Source organism: Chiloscyllium plagiosum, unplaced genomic scaffold (assembly GCF_037043375.1).
Source record: "Chiloscyllium plagiosum isolate Xiang-an unplaced genomic scaffold, Cpla_swu_hap1 HiC_scaffold_34, whole genome shotgun sequence".
NCBI classification, from domain to species: Eukaryota; Metazoa; Chordata; class Chondrichthyes; order Orectolobiformes; family Hemiscylliidae; genus Chiloscyllium; species Chiloscyllium plagiosum.
In genome coordinates this window covers 43,034,426-43,054,994 of record NW_028270172.1, presented here as the reverse complement: position 1 = coordinate 43,054,994, position 20,569 = coordinate 43,034,426, and the positions used below count along the sequence as shown (strand labels likewise).

The window sequence follows — 20,569 nt, the reverse complement described above, 5'->3', positions numbered from 1 at the left end:
GAGAGTCATGATTCTTTGCAACTGTCTCCCTGAAAAAAAACGGTGAAAGTGGAGTCTGAATATTTCTGAGCAGAGGTGGACAGATTCAAATTAAGTAAGTGGTGAAAGGTTAAAAGGCTGGTGAGAATGTGGACTGAATCATATAATCAGATCAACCGTGATCTTCTTACATGTTGCAGCAGGCTTGAGGGGCTGAGTGGCCATTCCTGTTCCTGATCCTGTGTTTTAGTCTACATCTACCTGCCGATCTAAGGGTACAGCTGGATTTCCAAGCCATTATTAACCAGGATCCCTGTTTCTACTGAACTTCTAGGTTCTAACCCTTGTGGATTTAGATGAGAAGACATTTGGAACTGTGGTATTGTACTTGTAAGAAGCGGGGGGGGGCAGCGGTGGTGAATAACTTAGTTGGTTGGGCAGCTGGTTTACAATTTACAATAATACTAACAGTGTGGGTTCAGCTGCACCAGCTGAGGTTATGATGAAGGATTGTCCTTCTCAACCTCTCCCCTTGCCTGAGGTGTGGTGACCCTCAGGTTATACCATTACCAGTCATCTCTCTCTCTCATCAGAGAGCAGCCCTTTGGTCCAGTAGGACTGTGGCAACTTTATCTTTACCTGTAATTTGTTCCCTACAAATTGTTTCCACAGGCTTCTAAACAGTTTGGACTGCAAAGTATTTATCAAACAAATATAGTGGAACCTCTCGATGCCAAATACCCATGCCAGCATTCCACTTTCAGTATTGGAGTTATTTTCCTGTGCCATTGTGATGGGTTTTGGATCTGAATGTGACACATTAGTTGTCCTGCAGCAGACCCATACCAAGGCCTTTTTGAGATGTGTCTATTTTCAGAATGGTAAGGTTAGAGAGTTTACTGAAGTACACATTGTCTCTTGATGTAATACACAGCATTCTTGAGTGAAACAATATGTAGAGATGACCAAAATAAGGTGTTTTTTCCTCCAGTTATGAAACCAGCTGAGAAATGTTCAAGCATAGTGCTGTACCCAAACCTAGCAAATTTGTGTAGATCTTTCACTGCTCAACAGAGAGATGTCAAGAGGAATCCACCGAATGTCTACCCGAGTTAATGAGAGTTCAACAAAATTATCCAAAAGTGTGTTTCTCATGAACCTCAATGCATTTTGCCAGGTGCTATTGGTAACCAATCAAGATTGTGGCACGGTGGCACAGTGGTTCGCACTGCTGCCTCACTGCACCAGAAACCCGGGTTCAATTCCCACCTCAGGCAACTGACTGTGTGGAGTTTGCGCATTCTCCCCGTGTCTGTGTGGGTTTCCTCCGGGTGCGCCGGTTTTGTCCCACAGTCCAAAAATGTGCATGTTAGGTGAATTGGCCATGCTAAATTGCCCGTAGTGTTAGGTGAAGGGGTAAATGTAAGGGAATGGGTTTGGGTGGGTTGCGCTTCAGCGGGTCAGTGTGGACTTGTTGGGCCGAAGGGCCTGTTTCCACACTGTAAGTAATCTAATCTAATTGCTTGCCACATTCATTTGGAAAGTTTTGCTTCACCAGATTAACATTGGGATCACTTTGGTCCTCATCATTTTCCAAAGGAATATGTCCAATATCGTATAATGTCTTCAAATAGTCATATGCCACTTGTTAACATATTGATGCTTGGGAAACAGGGTGACACGATCAGAGTCCTAAAGCAATTACCTGTGGAAGGGCTCACCCAAATTGTGTATTTTCAAAAGAATGTATTTGCTTATTGCAACATAATCAACAATGATGGTAGACATTAAAAAGACTAAAGTCCTTTCAGGATTTTGCTACTTCAAACTCAGTTCATGACTCCCAAGATCTTAGAAGATGGTAAACCAGTTGGTGATTGCTTTTGTCTCACTTTGCAACTACCACAGAACCCTGACACATTCTGCAAGAAAGCGCAAGAATGTGGCTGCATCAAGTGAATGCTTTTCACAGGATCAAGAACATGTCGTGTCGTAGATGTCCTAGCTTAATACAAGTTGGCCTTTCCAATCATTACAGCAGCTGAGGCTTTAGTTCCAGTCTTAGGAGCAGTGCTTTTCCAGTAGAAACCAGTTGGTTGTCATAAACTGGTCGATTATACATTATAAACATTATCAGTCACAGTAAATTGTGCAGGGCCATTTCTGTGGTTCTGGCACCTAACATCATCCCCTGAAGTAAACTGTCTCTCTTGCTTAGAGGAAGCAGGTGGCCTGCATTTGCATTCCTGCTGGTTCCAATCACTACACTCCTTTTCTTCTCTCTCTCTCTCTCTCTCTATGCCCATTCCCCCTTTCTTCTGTTGGGGTCTTTCTCTCCTTTAGCTTCTGATTTTAATCGTAATTCAAAGTTTCATTTCCTTTTCTCTTCCTTTTTGTTCTGATCTGGCTATTCTTTCCTTTCTTTTTCCCTTTCCATTGCCTTTAATTCCAGCTGCTTCACTTGCAATCAAATTTTAGCCATTTCCAAAGATTCCGATTGTATTCCTGACAATTGTAAATCCTGTGTAATTGCCACAACTATCTCCACTTTCCTCACAGGTACAGGCAACTCCAACTCCCGCTTTTTTGCCAATTCTGGAAGCTTTACCTTGCTCACTTTCTGTAAAACGTTTGAAGTGACTTCTTCCACCCTGAGGAAACCCTTAGTGACTGAAAGAGCCATTATTACACAAGGCACACCCTGTTTAAACCAACGAAATACAATGCTTGAAATGAAAAAAAGTCAACACTTACTACTCACTGCCTTTGAGTCCCATAATCTTAAATCCATTCTAGAAATAGAGATTTTGATCCCAACAAGAGTCACCAATTTGTTATGGACCACAATATATTTTGAATTTATATATTAAGAAAGTAGACTAGACTGTACCCTTTTCTTATTTTAAAGGCATTGTGTTCTGGGCGCAATTTGATTGGTCAAATTACCAGTGTTGAAGCAAAATGCACTTGTCTCATACACGATAGTTAAAATACATTAGAAGACAAATTGTAATAATTTAACTCTAATAGAAAACTGAACAGAACAATAGATTACTTAATGAATAAACAGTAACTGTTCCAATATAGTAACATCCCATAAACACACCCCCAATAAAGGCAAGTTCAGCAAAATAGATTGTCTTACAGGCAATTGTCTAGTCTAGGAGGAAAGAAAAAACACAAGAAGACTCTGTGTGTGTGTGAGAGAGAGAGTAGCAGGGAGAAATGTATTGCAGCTTCCACCCAGCTTCAAGAACCTAACAACTGCCACTGAAGCATTAATAGTAAAAACAGTGCTGGCTCTGTGGAAGCCTGACCCCACTCATTTCGGCTGCCTCCATTGCTCCAATTTTAAAAAAATACCCAAAGCCGCATAAGCTCTTTACTTTACTGAATTCAAATAGCCAGCTTGTTGTATCTGTCTTTAAACCTCTCTTCAAAAAAACACAGGACAATATGTACTTATTAAAGCCACAATATCATCACATCACCACCCTGTCTACCTCCCACTCCACTAACTGTGCATCTGCACCCTTCGGTCTCTTTTTATCGGCCACACTCTCCAGAACCGTATCATTAACTGTATACGTTCTGCCCTGGTTTGCCATACCAAAAGGCAACACCTCACATTTGTCTAAATTACACTCCATCTGCCATATCCCTTTACTGTGAATAGCCTCTCCCAATCAACTTGTGAAAGTTCTTGCCTAATACTATCAAAATTGGCCTTACTCCAATTTAGGACGTCAACTTTTACATCAGGTCTGTCTTTTCCATAACTATTTTAAAACTAACAAAAGAATTATATCTGTTTCTAGTACAGTGAGTGCTGATGCAGCTTATTTCAGAAATGGTTTGGAGATGTCAGTGTTGGACTGGGGTGTACAAAGTTAAAAATCACACAACACCAGGCTATAGTCCAACAGGTTTAATTGGAAGCACTAGCTTTCGGAGCACTGCTCCTTCAGCAGGTGGTTGTGACAACCCCCTGGTAAGGAGCAGCGCTCCGAAAACTAGTGCTTCCAAATAAATCTGTTGGACTATAGCCTGGTGTTGTGTGATTTTAAACTTATTTCAGAAATGTGAGTGACTGCTAAATACTGTGTTTGCTACCTGTCAACCTCTGATATCTGGCAAGCTGATAAAGGAATGGAAATGATTGTGAAAATAGAAAGTTTTGAGATGTATTGGAGTACATGTTCCATGGATAAAATGCTAATCTGGCTTGTAAAAACAGTTCTACTCCCTTGACTGACCAAGGGAATCTAATGTTATCCGGTTGGTGGGAATGTGGAATTGAGGCCACGATCAGATCCCCCATGATATAGTGGATGGTGAAGCAGCTTTCAAGGGGCCTACTCTTGCTCCTGCTTCATATATAGAATGTTGAAGTTTGGATCTAACAGTGTGAAATGTACCCATAGCTTTGATGGTTTCCTTGAAGTTTAGTTCTTGGTTTTCAAGCTTTGGCAGAAGGCTGGGCATCTGATTATCTTCAAATGCTTTACTGAATTAAGCCAAGGAGAGTTTGTTGACCCAGTTCTTCAATGGAATCTTGTTATGAATAGTTGGCTGACTTTCAAAACAACTATTTGATTCCGCTCTGGAAGGTTAATTCACATAGTGGTCAAACAGAATATGAACTTTCTTATTGTGACAGATTTTGACTTGGTCTGAGATCATCGTTTTCAAGTGAAATTCAAGTAATGTTTATTTATTTAGTCAAATTTATCACCTTCCCAAGGATTTGCAAATGTTAGTATATAGCTTGTGAGTTATTTTTACCATGGATATTGGATGACGGCTCGGGATTATACAGAGATGAGGGATGTCTTGAGGGTGTGGGGTAATAAGAGAGTGAATGTCAAGGAGCTGTACACATCACCAGACTGGGCTGTTATTTCAATGAACAGAGGTGGGCCTCAGTATTGATCAGCTCCTGTTCCTGAGCTGGGTCTGATGAATATAGTGTTGGTGGGCAGAAGTAGAATCACAATGTTTTACTTGTTAAGTCAATTCATTATTCATCTTGTCATGTCTGCATGAAGATTCTTGTGCTTCAGTGTGAGAGCTGGCCTGAATTTTATAAATTAATATGAAAGGAGGGAAAAGGAAAATCCCAGTATTATTTTGGCTGACAACAGGATATAAAACCTTATTTCTTCACTAAAATGTTGACATTTTTGTTTTTAATGAATTGATGTTGAGGTGGTCATTCCTACAATGTATTAGTATCAAAGGATCACAAAATCTCTACTGCTTATACCCATCATGACAGCAGCACTTCGTCAGGCATCGGAAATCCACAAACAGCAGCCACAGCATTTTCAATCATTTTCTCCAGGATTTCACGAGTGGTCTTTTCAGTAGCACCTCCAATGTGGGGAGTCAGAATGATATTTGGTATGTGTAGTAAAGGATGATTCCTTTTAGGAAAAGCACAAGATGGTTGTGATGTCAAATGGGTTTCTGTGCCAAGGTCATTGATTGCTATTTTTGAATTGATAATTTGAATAAATGAATGTGACAACATACCTCGGAAGGGGCTCTGGTTCAGAGACATCTAGTGCTGCTGCACGAATAACCCCATTCTGAAGCGCTTTCACTAAAGCATCCTGCTCAATCACTCCACCTTGAGATATCAAGCAAACTATGTTAGCTTGGTCTCATAGTCTACTGTATGTGGAACATAGATTTGAAATATGCATGCAAAGTAAAAGTTATATAGTTTTAGCAAAATTTATTTTGGGGAAATTTATCCCAAAAATGTTTGATTGCAGTTGTGGAGGCCATATCATTCATTTTACTTGAAATTAATGTCAGTTAGGGAAAAATATTGCATCTAACATATAACTGTAATGTTAACTTTATAAAGAATTCATTAACTCAAAAATGATTGGTTGAGGTAACCACTATCTCCTGTTTTCTTGATTACTGTTCATAATGTTTCTCCATGGACAAGGCATTCTGGTTCAACAGCAACACTGTTTCAATGGTTAGAACAAGTCAGTAGTGGCTTGAAGAGATGGGGACATGAATGACAAAACCAGGCATGTTCACCTCATGTGCCTGGGCCTGAGTGGCTGCTGTGGGTAAATGTAGATGAGTTAGGTTTAGATTTCTGCAAGTGTAATTCTTTCTCGGTTAATGGGATAGACCACTGGTAAGTGGCTTTGGATATTTGAGGAGTCATGTTGAGGCTGGGAGAATGTTGCAATAATGACGAGGAGGAAGAGTGCTTACTATTGCCTTCCATCTGGAAATTGCAAGTGCAGGCTAAGTGACTTGGTCTGTGAGGGAAGAAACTGCAGCATACACATCACAGGACTTTTAGAGGAAACCAACAAAGGTTACAGGCATGTGAAAGGTCGAGTGCAAAAGCCTGCATGATGTATACTCACTGGTCATTCTCCAGAATTGTCTCTGAAGGTGGCACCGCTCTGGCACAGCCACTGGTGGATAATTCTTTGACTGTTAAACTTCGTGCACAAAGGTATTTAGATTAGATTAGATTCCCTACAGTGTGGAAATAGGCCCTTCGGCCCAACCAGTCCACACCAACCCTCCGAAGAGTAACCCACCCAGACCCATGCCACTCTGACTAATGCACCGAACACTAAGGGCAATTTAGCATTGTCAATTCACCTAACCTGCACATCTTTGCAATGTGGGAGGAGACCAGAGCACCCGGGGGAAACCCACTCAGACACAGGGAGAATGTGCAAATTCCGAACAGACAGATGCCCGAGGCTGGAATCAAACCTGGGACCCTGGTGCAGTGCTAACCACTGAGCCACCATGCTGCCACCCTAAACATTTAAACATTTGGGATCTTCATCCAGAAGGGCCAAAGGTGTCAGCAGCATATAAAGCAATGTGCACACATTGTTCTATCTGATTATAAGTGATGCTGTCAGCTCTGTGCACAAACCTCAATCCATGAAGCCCCTTGTTTGATTATGAACTCCTGCTGGATGATATGACCAAGTATCATCACTTGTCTCTGCCGCTACGTCAATGCACCTTCTCCTGAAACTTATGCAGGATTTATTTTTCTCCAGCATTCTAAAACTCTTTCAATGGCTTCCAATTCTCCACTTAGCTTCAGGTCATCCTGAAGCAGATCCTGCTCACACATCACCACAACCAAGCTTTCTTATATTGATTTATAGTCCTTTTCTCAATATTTCATGCACTATCGATGAAAATTTCATACAGTTTATATACCAGCAATACTACTCTAATCTTGACCTTCAAGTTGACTTTGGGTAGTCCACTTTGTGAGGTGGTGAATGAGTTTAACTACCGCATGGAAAGCTCTGTTATATGTTCTTATATACAAGAAGTGTCTTGCCCAGTCTGTTTGATCCTTACTAATTGGAAGATGTTGCCCCTTTGAAAGGAAACATATATTGTTGACATAACTACATAAATATTTAGACTGCTCCCCGGAGATGCAATGCTGAAACCATCAATCAGTGGAATTCACAAGTGCTCCTGTGAAGAAGAGTATAAACTATGGAATCTTGTAAAACCCGTCCAAAAAATTAGTTTTGATAATTTTCTGTGTTAGAAATGTGTCACTTTTATAAAAAATTTAATAGAATTACAAAATCAGAAACTTCTTAAATAAGGAACTTAGTCATAGCAAACAGATGGTGAAAACATTTTTGCAAACGACATCTATATTTGTAAAACAAGCAATCACATATATATTTTCTTACCACGGGAGATATTAATGAGAGTAGCGTTGGGTTTCATTAGACTGAGCTCTCTTTCCCCAATCATTTTGGAAGTTTGAGAAGTCAAGCTTACTACTATCATCACAAAATCTGACTTCAGGAGGAGATCATCAATTTTTGCACAGTAACAAGCCCCAACCAGTCTCTCTTCTTCCTCAGTCCTAAAAATAAATGAAGCAAGTGTTATGATAAAGATAGAGAATTTTTAGTACCTGGTATCCAGTTTAGTTTAGTTTAGTATGCTGTTTTGGAAAATGTAGGGGATGATGGACTCTCAGGAGAGTGTAGCATGAAATGCCAAGTTTCTGGTATCGAGATTGGCACTAATGTAATCAGGGGACATTGGGTTCCAAGCGATTGATTGCGATAGGGGACTCTGCAGTCAGAGGCACAGACAGACGTTTCTGCAGCCGACAGCAAGAAATCAGTTTGGTGTGTTGCCTCTCTGGTGCCAAGTTCAAAGACATCTCTGAGAGGGTGCAGAATGATCTCAAAAGGGAGAGGGACCTGCCGGTCATTGTACACATTGGAACTAACAACATAGAAAGGGAAAAGCATGAGATTCTGAAGGGATAAAAAAAAAGTTAGGCATGAATTTAAAAAGGAGGTCTTTGAGAGTAGTAATATCTGGATTACTCCCAGTGGTATGAGCTACTGAGGATAGGAATAGGAGGATAGATCTGATGAATGTGTGATTGAGGAGCTGGTGCAGGGGAGAAGGGTTCACGTTTGTGGATCGTTGGAATCTCTTCTGGGGTAGAAGTTACCTGTACAAGAAGGACAGATTGCACCTGAATTAGAAGGGGGCTAATATATTGGCAGGGAAATTTACTCAAGCTACTTGGGAATATTTTAAACTGGTAAGTTGGGACAATGGGTTGGGGGGGTTGGACCCAGGGAAATAGTGAGGAAAGAGATCAATCTGAGACTGGTACAGTTGGGAAAATGAGTGAGTCAAACAGTCAGGGCAGGCAGGACCAAAGCAGAGATGAAGGTAGGACTGATAAATTAAACTGCATTTATTTCAATGTAAAAAGCCTAGAAGGGAAGGCAGATGAACTCAGAGCATGGTTAGGAACATGGGACTGGGATATCATGGCAATTATAGAGATGTGGCTCAGGAATGGACAGGACTGGCAGCTTAATGTTCCTGGAAACAGATGCTATAGGAAGGATAGAAAGGGGGAGGTGGGGCAAGAGAGGAAGTGGAGTGGCGTTTTTGATAAGGGATAGCATTACTGCTGTATTTAGGGAGCATTTTCCTGGGAATACACCCAGGGAAGTTATTTGAGTGGAACTGAGAAATAAGAAAGGAATGATCACCTTATTGGGATTGTATTGTAGACCCCATAATAGTCAGTGGGAAATTGAGAAACACATTTGAAAGGAGATTTCAGTTATGTGTAAAACTAATAGGGTGGTTATGGTTGGGGATTTTAACTTTCCAAATGTAGATTGGGTTGCCGTAGCATTAAGGGTTTAGAAGGAGAGGAATTTATTCAGTGTGTACAAGAAAATTTTCTGATTCAGTATGTGGAAGTACTAGTGGAGAAGGTGCAAAACTAAGTGTGACTTGAAAGTGTGATGCCAACAGTGTGGGTTCAATTCCCATTACTGGTTTGAGGTTACCATGATGGACTCTCCTTCTCAACCTCTTCCCTGGCCTGAGGTCTGGTGACCCTCAGGTTAAATCACTAATGAAGAGAGCAGCCACTATGGTCTGGCAGCAACATGACCTCCCAACTCCTATACTCAATGCACTGACCAATAAAGGTAAGCATACCAAATGCATTCTTCACTATCCTATCTATCTGTGGCTCTAGTTTTCAGAAAATATCAACCTGCACTCCAAGGTCTCTTTGTTCAGCAATACTCCTCAGGACCTTGCCATTAGGTGTATAAATCCTGCCCTGATTTGCCTTTCCAAAATGCAGCACCTCACATTTATCTAAATTAAACTCTATCTGCCACTCCTCAGCCCATCGACCCATCTGATCAAGCTCCTGTTGTCCTCTGAGGTAACCTTCTTGGCTATCCACTATATCAACAATTTTGGTGTCATCTGCGAATTTACTAACTATACCTTCTATTTTCATATCCAAATCATTTACATAAATGACAAAAAGCACTGAACCCACCACCAATCCTTGTGGCAACTTCTGGTCATAGGTCTCCACTCTGAAAAGCAACCCTCCACCACCACCCTCTGTCTTCTACCTTTTGAGCCAGTTCTGTATCCAATTGGCTAGTTCTCCCTAATTTCCAACCTTGCTAACCAGTATACCATGAGAAAACTTTTTTTAACGCCTTACTGAAGTCGGTATAGATCACGTCCATTGCTCTCTCTTCATCAATCCTCTTTGTTACTTCTTCAAAAAAAATCAATTAAGTTCATGAGACACGATTTCCCATGGTCAAAGTCATGTTGACTATCCCAAATCAGTCCTTTCCTTTCCAAATACATGGAAATCCTGTCCCTGAGGATCGCATCCAAAAGCTTGCCGACCACTGATGTCAGACTCACTGGTCTGTAGTTCCCTGGCTTCCCCCGTCTTCCAGCACCTCACCTGTGGCTATTGATGATTCAAATATCTGAGCAAAGGGCCCAACAATCATCCCTCTCCCTTCCAAAATGTTAGGGTACACTTGATTTATCCAGCTTCAGTCATTTTAAGACATTCAGCACATCATCTTCTGTAATAGGGACATTTTTCAAAATGAAGCCATTTATTTCCTCATGTTCTCTAGCTTCCATATCATTCTCCACAGGATTCACTGACGTAAAATACTCGTTTAGTATATTACCCCCATCTCCTGCGGTTCCATATGTAGGCAGTCTTGCTGATCTTTAAGGGGTCCTGTTCTCTCCCTAGTTACCCTTTTGTCCTTCATTTATTTATAAAGTCCTTTTGGATTCTCCTTAACCCTATTTGCTAAAGCCCCTTTTTGCCATCCTGATTTCCCTTCTTTAAGTACACTTCTATGGCCTTTATATTCTTCGAGGGAATCATTCAATTTCTGCTGTCTATATCTGCCATATGCCTCCTTTATCTTGAAGAATACGTCAATTTCTCTTGTCATCCAGCATTCCCTGTACCTAATAAGCGTACCCTTCACCCTCACAGGAACATACTCTCTGTGAACTCTCATTAAATCATTTTTGATGGCTTTCAACTTTCCAGTGGTCCCTTTACCTGCAGATACCCACCCCCAATCTACATTTGAAAGTTTTTGCCTAATTCCATCAAAATTGTTCTACCTCCAGTTTAGAACTTGAAATTTAGATCTGGTCCATCATTTTTCTATCACTATTTTGAAAGCAAGAGAATTATGATCGCTAGCCCCAAAGTGCTCCCCCACTGACACCTCAGTCACCTGCACTGCCTTATTTCCCAAGAGTAGGTCAAGTTTTGCTCCTTTTCTCATAGGTACATTCACATACTGAATCAGAAAATTTTCTTGTACATGTGTAACAAATTCCTGTCCATCCAAGCTCTTAACACTATGGCAGTGTCAGTCTGTTTGGAATGTTCAAATTCCCTAACATTACCACCCTATAATTCTTACCGATAACTGAGATCTCTTTACAAATTTGCTTCTCAATTTCCTACTGACTACTGAGGAGTCTGTAGTACAATCCCAGTAAGGTGATCATCTCTTTCTTATTTCTGAGTTCCACCCAAATAAGTTTCCTGGATGGACTCCCCGGAATATCCTCCCGAAGTACAGCTGTTATGATATTCGTAATCAAAAGCACCACTCGCCTTCCTTTCATGCCCTTCTTTCTATCCTTCCTATCGCATCTATACCCTGGAACATTAAGCTGCCAGTCCTGTCCATCCCCGAGCCATGTTTCTGTAATTGCTATGATATCCTCGTCCTATGTTCCCAAATATGCCCTGAGTTCATCTGCCTTACCTGTTGGGCATCTTGCATTGAAATAAATGTATTTTAATTCATCAGTCCAACCTGTTCTCTGCTTTATTCCTGCCTGCCTGAACTGAGATACTCTATTTTCCAGTTGCAGCAGTCTCAGACTGATCTCTTTTCTCATTATCTCCCTGGGTCCATCCCTTACTGGTGTAAATCCTCCCGAGCATTCCTCGCAAATCTCCCCAACAATGTATTAGTCCCCTTCCAATTCAGGTGCTATCGTCCTTCTTATACAGGTCACTTTTTTACCCAGAAGAGATTACAATGATCCAAAAATGTGCATCCTTCTCCCCCACACCAGCTCCTCAGCCACGCATTCATCTGTTCTATCCTCATATTCCAACTCTCACTCGCTCATGGTAGAGAGTCAATCCAGATTTTACTACCTTTGAGGAACTACTTTTCAAATTCCTGCCTAATTTCCTATATTGTCTCCTCAGAATCAAGTCCTTTACTCTTCCTATGTCATTGATTCTGCGTAATCCAAGATGGAAGATAGGAAAACATTGTGGATGTAAGAGCTGCTCCTTATTTGAAATGTTTTAGATGTTGGAGGTGATTTCCTTGAATTCCAGGAGCAGCAATTACTGTTCTATATACTGTTATGTTGATTTGGAAATTAGGGGGGAACAACAGATCAAAACAACAGCACTTTAAAAAGGAGGAAGACAGAGAAAAGCATTGACCACATGGTTAAAGAAAGAAACTTATACTGCTGTCTGACACAGCAGTGAATCTGCACAGTTACGACCTTTGCTGTTGATTTCAAGTATCTCTGGACATCAGAGTGTGTCCATGAAAAATTAACAAACAGCGAAATTCACAGCTGAACCTGGAGGAACCTCTGTGGGAGTGTTCACAGCACAGGAACGGATAGGTGCTTAGTTTTTAAGTGTAGCCTTACTGTAAATCAACAACAGTGAGTACAGTGGGTTATTTCTTGATTATATTTTTAATTCCGATCTGTCTCCTGATTAAATTTTAAAAATATAAGCTATAAGTATTAAGTTAGCCTGGAGCAGTGTTTTTATTAGAGTGGTACTGGAAAAGCACAGCAGGTCATGCAGCATCTGAGGAGCAGCAAAATTGATGTTTCGGGCAGGAGCCCTTCATCATTCCTGATTTTCCTGCTCCTTGGATGCTGCCTGTACTTTTTCCACTCTAATCTTGATGCTAATCTCTAGCATCTGCAGCCCTCAGTTTCTCCCAGTGTTTTTATTTAAGAACAATAAGACAGTGCTATTTTTTTGGGCTAGTAGATTGTGAAGGAGCAAAGATGGCCTTTAGTAGAGTGAGGTGCTCTTCCTGTCAGGTGTGGGAGTTGAGGGAGAGTTGCCATGTTACTGATGATTACGTCCACGGGAAGAGTCTTTGGTTGCAAATCCTATCCGATCGTATGGGTCGGTTGGAGCAGCAGTTAGAGGCAATAAGGAATTTTCAGGAGCTAAGGAGTGTGATCAATGACAGTTATAGGAAGGGAGAAAAGCCACAGTTAGAGCCAGGATGATGAGCCAACTCCAGGAAAGGTAGGAGGGATAGATAGGTAATGCAGGAGTCTCCTGTGGCTATCCCCATCTCAAACAAGTATGCTGTTTTGGAAAATGTAGTGGACTCTCAGGGGAATGTAGCATGAACAGCCAAGTTTCTGGATCTGGAATGGCTGTAATGTAACGAGGGGTATGTCAAGTCCCAAGCAATCGATTGTGATAGGGGACTCTCCAATCAGAGGCACAGATAGATGTTTCTGTGGCCAGCAGCAAAAAATCAGAATGGTGTGTTGCCTCCCTGGTACCAGGATCAAGAATGTCTCAGAGATGGTGCAGAATGTTCTCAAAGGGGAGAGGAACCAGCAGGAGGTCATTGCACACATTGGAACTAACAACATAGAAAGGGAAAAGGATGAGATTCTGAAGGAACAATTTAGAAAGTTAGGCTGTAATATAAAAGTTAGGTCTTCTAGGGTAGTATTATCTGGATTACTCCCGGTGTTACTGAATATCTGGACCCCCTGGAGTAGGGGGGTGGTGGGTGGGGTGGTACCTCTCTGTTCCGTGATCGGTCAATAATCACTCACAATCAGTCTGGTTCTTTAAGGCTTCATTCTTTCTTTCTTAATACGGCCAGGTACACAGCATCCGGAAACACAGAGGTTATACACTTCCGTGTTCCTCAGAAGAGCTGCACACATGGTTAAAATAAAGACATTTTTATACTTTTCTTAAGGAAAGATACAGGCCATGATCACCTAGTACATTCAGACAATTATCAATCAATACATGATACTGCTTTATTTGATAGTTACTGTCAGGCAATGAGACAAGTCACTGACAATGTGTAAAGGAATAAAACCAAGCAATCCTGCCAATTAATTCTGATTTTGTGATTCAGGGCAAATACAATTGATTATTAAAAATAATAAATAAAATAATCATTATCTGTAATTCAGAGGGGGAAACCAAACAAGTGACTCAGATATTTTTAAAATCATTATAGAAGTTGGGAAGTTATGTTGCAGTTGTACAGGACTTTGATGAGGCGCACTTGGAGTATTGTGTTCAGTTTTGGTCACCTTGTTATAGGAAGGATGTTATTAAACTGGAAAGAGGTACAGAGAAATTTGCAAGGATGTTGCCAGAACACAAGAGACTGAGTTATAGCGAGAGGTTGGACAAGCTAGGACATTTTTCTTCAGAGCTTAGGGGACTGAGAGGGGATCTGAGAGAAGTGTGTAAGATCATGAAAGTGTGGATAGGGTGAATGTATTCTGTCTTTTTACCAGGGTTGGGGAATCGAGGACGAGAGGACATCAGTTTAAGGTAAAAGGGGAAAGAATAAACGGGAACCTGAAGGACAACTTTTATACACAGAGGGTGGTACACAAATGGAATGAGCTGCAGGTGGAAGTGGTTGATGGAAGTACATTAATGACATTTAAAAGACATTTGGACAAATACATGGATAGGAAAGGTTCAAAAGAATATGGGCCAAGTGCAGGGAAATGGGATTAGCGTGGATGGACATTTTAGTTGGCATGGACCAGTTTGGGCTGAAGGGCCTTTCTCCATACTATGGGACTCTATGACTCCATAAAAAGAGCAATTTAAGGAAACTTGCCACGGTGAACAATTAGATCTGAGGCAGAGGACAACATTCTATGTTTTGGGTGTGCTTCCTGCTTCTCTTCTTGCTGCTCCCTCTCCTCATGTATACACTTCCTTTACTAACAACATCTGACGGCATTGAGCCAGCTTCCATGTGAACAATGGTACACAACTTTAAAACTCTATCACCCCATCTTGACCCATTCACTGCTTCCGTATTGTCGGACTGCTTATCCAACATCCAGTCTTGGACAATCCATGATCTTCACCAGTTAGAAAGAAAGAGCTTGTCCTTACATTATTGCCACTGCAACTTCAGGACAACCCAAGTACTCAACAGACAATCAAGCGGTCTTTGAAATGTGGTCACGATTGTAACATAGGAACCATGGCTGCCAACTTGTACATAGCAAGCTTCACAAACAAGTGTGGTAACAAGCAATTAATTGTTTTTGTATGTTGCTTGAAGGGTGAACATTAACTAGGACACTGTGAAGAAGTTATTAACTCTTTTTAGGAATAGCACCATAGGATTTTAAATATCCCATAGAAAACACAGCATCTCTGAAATGCAGTCCTCTCTCAGTTCTACATTGATATAGCAACCTCCATTTTGCTGGAGTGGGACCTGAATCCAAAATGTTCTGACTCAGAGATATGTGTGCTACATTTGGCACATAAACGTTAAGAAGATTAAACTCAGTTTCTTCAAACCCCACCACAAACTCTGCATCTTTGCTGCTATTTACAATTCTATTTTGGCTGCTGTCTCAATAACCTGGGTAGACCTTTGGATTCCTGAGGGGTTTGGGGACATAATCGGGCTGCACCTTTTGAATTTTTAGTCAGCCTCTATGTATTCTTTTGGAGGGGGGGGGGGGGCGCAATTTCCACCAGGATTTGAATTATCACTGTGAATATGGCAGCAAGGCAGTTGTAATACGGAATATCAATTTTTTGTGATTTTAATTTCTCATTCAACCCTGACCTGGCTATCCAAGAAGCAGGTGAAATACTGTGTTTGGGGACTAATGTGCTAGTATGTCAATGTGGACCTCATGATTTAGAAGAGTCGGTGTGGACTGGGGTGGACAAAGTCAAAACTCACACAACACCAGGTTATAGTCCAACAAGTTTATTTGGAAGCACTAGCTTTCAAGGCGCTGCCTCTTTATCAGGTGTTGTGGAACATGATCATATAACGCAGAAATTATAGCAAAAAGGTTACAGTGTCATGGAGTTGTAATGATATATTAAACAACTTCAGTTAAAAATCACACCATAAGACCATAAGAAATAGAAGTGGAAGTAAGGCCATTCAGCCCATCGAGTCCACTCCACCATTGAATCATGGCTGATGGGCATCTATCCACACTCTCCCCGTAACTGTCTGAGCTGAGATGACACCTATTATTAAATAAGCTGACGTCACCTTGAGAATGTAATTCTGGGATTTACATACTAAAGAACCTAAACCACCATATCCCAATCTAAAAGATGAAAGACTTAATCTAAATTTGTTTAAGAACTATAACCTGGTGTGATGTGTTTTTTTAATAATGTGCACTTCAATATACTATTAACAGATAATATCTATGCACTGTTACAAAATGATCTTTATTTGGAACCTCCAATAAATCCTACCTCCTGTTCCTGTTGTGATACAGAATTTTCATCTCAAATCCTTTGGCTCTTTGAGCGACTTTGTATCCGATCCGTCCCATTCCAATGATCCCAAGAGTGGCTCCAGTCACTTCGACTCCGTACCAACTCAAAGGGTACATTTTAGTGTCTGGACAAGTTGTAATCTTCTGACCTAAAATTTTAAAATCAAACTAGTCAAGAGCAGACTAATAAATGCTTTCAGAAATAAAAATATAAAACTGCTGGAAATATTCAGCAGGTCGGGCAGCATCTGTGGAGAGAGAAACAGAGTTATCATTTCAGGGCGATGACGTTCAAACAGAATGTTTTTCAGAAGCTGGAAGAAGGTGAAAATTGAAGGCCAATGTTGTCCAATATCCTCATTGTCTGGCAATAAATAGGTCAACAATCTGTTGCAGTACTGCTTGCAGATTAGCAGATTATCTTGAGATGTCACTACAGTGCTATTTGGGTTAATTAACTTTTATACCTGCAACAATTAAACTTAGAAGCCTCGTGCACATCTTCAGCACTGTAGCACCAACAAAATAGTTGGTTTCATATGAAAACCAGGGAAGAAGTGTGCACAAATCTGATATTACCAATTGATAACCTATAGGAGGCTCATGTGCTAAATTGACAATCAATTTTCAGTAATTTTGGTGGGGGGCTTATGTAAAGACTTTCCTTTTATAACCCATACATCATAAATGCCTACTGTTTATGTAAAATACCACATCCACAAGAGAAACAATTCATACTGTTAAATGTAGTATCCCTATATGGTAAGACGTGGAGTCCCTGAGTGAACTGCATATCTAAATTCAGATCAATTCTGTTTAATTCAGTTTTCAGATATTATTTTTATGAAGACTAGAACACTCAGAAGTTAAAAATTTTAATCACATGAAGCAACCCAATCTTTTCATGGTTTATATATTTTTACAAGGTACATTCTTTTTCCTGTCCATAAGACATAGGAGCAGAAATTAGGTCATTCAGCCCATCACGTTTGCTCTGCTACTCAATCATAACTGATAGGTTTCTCAACCCCATTCTCCGGCTTTCTCCCCATAACCCTTGACCCCCTTGACAATCAAAAACCTATCTATCTCTGTCTTAAATATACTCAATGATCTGACCTTCACAGCCTTCTGTGGCAGTGAATTCCGTAGATTCACACTCTCTGGCTAAAGAAGTTTCTCCTTATCTCCATTGTAAAAGGCTGTGCCCTCGGGTCCAAATCTCTCCTACCAATAGAAACATCTTCCCAATATCCACTTTGTCCAGCCATTCAGTATTTTATAAGTTTCAGTTCGATACCCCCTCATCCTTCCAAACTCCATTGCATATAGAGCCAGAGTCCTCAAACATTCCTCATATGTTTAGGTTTTCTTTCCTGGAACCATTCTCCTCAACCTCCCCTGAACATGCTCCAGGGCCAGTACATCTTCCTGAGATATGGAGCCCAAAACTGCACACAATACTCCAAATGTAGCCTGACCAGAGCCTTAGTGAGCCTCAGAAGTACATCCCTGTCTTTCTAGTCAAGTCCTCTCAAAAGAAGTGCCATCATTGCATTTGCCTTCCTATCTACTGACTCAACCTGCAAGTTTACTTGAGAGAATCCTAGACTCGAATCCCAATTCTCTTTGCACTTCAGACTTCTGAATTTTCTCCCCATTTAGAAAATAGTCCATGCCTCTATTCTTCCTACCAACACGCATGACCTCACATTTTCCCAGGTTGTACTCTATATGCTGAAACTTTATTGCTGGAACAGCACAGCAGGTCAGGCAGCATCTAGGGAACAGAAGATTCGACGTTTCGGGCACATGCCCTTCTTCAGGCATGTGCCCGAAACGTCGAATCTTCTGTTCCCTAGATGCTGCCTGACCTGCTGTGCTGTTCCAGCAATAAAGTTTCAGCTTTGATCTCCAGCGTCTGCAGACCTCACTTTCTCCTGTACTCTATATGCCACTTCTTTGTCCACTCTCTTAACTTGTCCAAATCTTCTGCAGCCTCCACGCCTCCTCCATGCAGCCTGTCCCTCTACCTATCTTTGTATTGTCTGCAAACTTAACCAGAATGCCCTCAGTTCCTTCATCTAGATCATTAATGCATAAAATGAAAGTTGTAGTCCCAACACTGAGCCTTGTGGAACACCACTTGTCACCGGCTGCCATCCTGAGAAAGATGCTTTTATCCCCACTCTCTGCTTCCTGCCAGACAGCCAGGTTTCTATTTCTGTTAGCACCTTGCCTCTAACACCATGAGCCCTTGTCTTACTCAGCCTGCTGTGCGGCACCTTGTCAAAGGCCTTCTTGAAGTCCAAATAGATATATCCATTTGCTCTTCTTGGTCTAACATGCTTGTTCCTTCCTCAAAGTATTCAAACAGATTTGTCAGGCATGACTTCCCCTTGATGAAACCATGCTGACTTTGCCCTATTTTACCATGCTTTCCCTAGTTTTCAGAAATCTCATCCTTCACAATGGACTCCATGACCAAGGCTAGGCTAATCGGTCTGTAATTTTCTGTCTTTTGCCTTAAAATTAAATTTGTGCCCTCTCGTTTTGATCCTTCTAGCTTTTTCCTTTGCCTATAAATCGGATACACAAGGGATGAGTGAAAGTAAGTAATTCCTACAGGGTGAAAATGTGAAAAAAAGCCAAAGAAGCACCTCCTTCATCTAACTCCATCAATTCCCTAAACTCCCAGCATTTCGTTCAAGTTGCACTGAGGTGCTATGTGTAATAACTCTGAAACTGAACTCCAGTTACAGAAAGAAAGTTCAAACTAGCTTCCTTAATTTACTAACCTAGCTATCCTACAGTGATAATTTGCATACCTCTGCTTAGGCCCTGGTTCATAAATTTATGCATTAACTTTTAGCTAACTGTTAGATATAAGCAAGTCTAGATTTTAAGAAAGAGATAAAAATACCCTCAACTCACCAACTCCAGCACACTGAGCTAGTTGTACTAACAGCCAGTAAATGCAGTTAGTCTATCTGAGAGCGTGTTTCTGTTGTGCATAATTTTAAGATTTGAACCTCTGTTTTCTCTGATTATTATATGTTAATTTGAATGTTTATTGCCACATGCTCTACTCCTTCCTTGGTTTTAAAGTTCAAAGTTATAGATTCCAAGTCATCATCTGTCTGTTTGCCAAAATAGTTTACATTTTACCTTCCAATATATTCCTGGCAGATGCCAACATCAAAGCCATGCCCATTTCAGCAGTAGCATTGTCCACCACATGAGGAGTGTTGGCCACCTTCACCCCAAAACTGTTGATCAGAGGTAAGTCGAGATGGTCCACACCAACTCCATAATTTATAATGGCCTTCAAATGAGGTAGAGATTTCAGAAGCTTTTCATCTATTATGGGATAGTGTTTCCAACCAAAAATAAACTGGATTTTCTCAGCAAGTTCTTTTTCATTTTTCAGGACTTCTTCATAGTAGATGATGTTGAAATGTTTCTTGATGAGTTCTACAAACCTTTCTGGAATACCTTCAGTTTCATGAAGCGCATAAGCTAAAACGTGAGGCTGATTGTTCATTGTCTGTGGAAGAGCAGAAATGAAAAAGCATTATTCTGTAAATTTGTTGCTACATTTTCTTCTCATAATCCTTCACTTCTGATGCATCATGTAGGCAACACCAGGGAGAGAGTTAAGATGGATTGAGCCACCAACATGTGGAAACCTCCTGGTCACACACACACAGGTTTGGAGACAAGTCAAAGGGCAGAATTGGAAATTTGCAACTCTGGTTGGCACAATTCTACCCTCAAGCATTCTTGCCAGAGGGAGCACTATTGTCACAGAGGTCTTCCATTTTAAAAAATATTAGACATATTCTGAGAGCGCCTGCATCTTGAGCCAACCTCACACTCTCCCATCTACCTCAACAACTCCACCTCAGCTGGTGGTACTTCTATTTTCCCCTGCTGCAAGCCTCCCTAAAGGCTTTCCTGTCTTGGGAGCCCACCCATCGTCCTTAACTATATAGTGAATTTGAAGGTAGCCTATTCATTAGCTACTTCCTGGAAGATTGCAACTGTCAGGTACCTCTGACTTGGACTGGGTTTGGGGGCCCAGAAATAGATTTGATTCATAAAACTTTCCAAAAGGCAGTTGATCCCATCCAACGTGTGATTTGGT

General features: G+C 41.0%; 1 protein-coding gene across 1 annotated transcript in view; it reads right to left on the bottom strand.

The window, feature by feature from the left end:
- Positions 1–19,966, bottom strand: part of LOC148141155 (uncharacterized) — a 29,673-nt gene extending 9,707 nt beyond the window's left edge. The window contains exons 1-5 of the mRNA XM_087978463.1: positions 19,591–19,966; positions 16,400–16,571; positions 7,704–7,882; positions 5,515–5,611; positions 5,246–5,405 (exon numbers count right to left, since the gene is read on the bottom strand). Of these exons, the coding sequence (XP_087834589.1) occupies positions 5,249–5,405; positions 5,515–5,611; positions 7,704–7,882; positions 16,400–16,571; positions 19,591–19,966 (981 nt within the window). The 3' untranslated portion in view covers positions 5,246–5,248. The remainder of the gene's footprint in view (positions 1–5,245; positions 5,406–5,514; positions 5,612–7,703; positions 7,883–16,399; positions 16,572–19,590) is intronic.
- Positions 19,967–20,569: the final 603 nt, after the last annotated feature.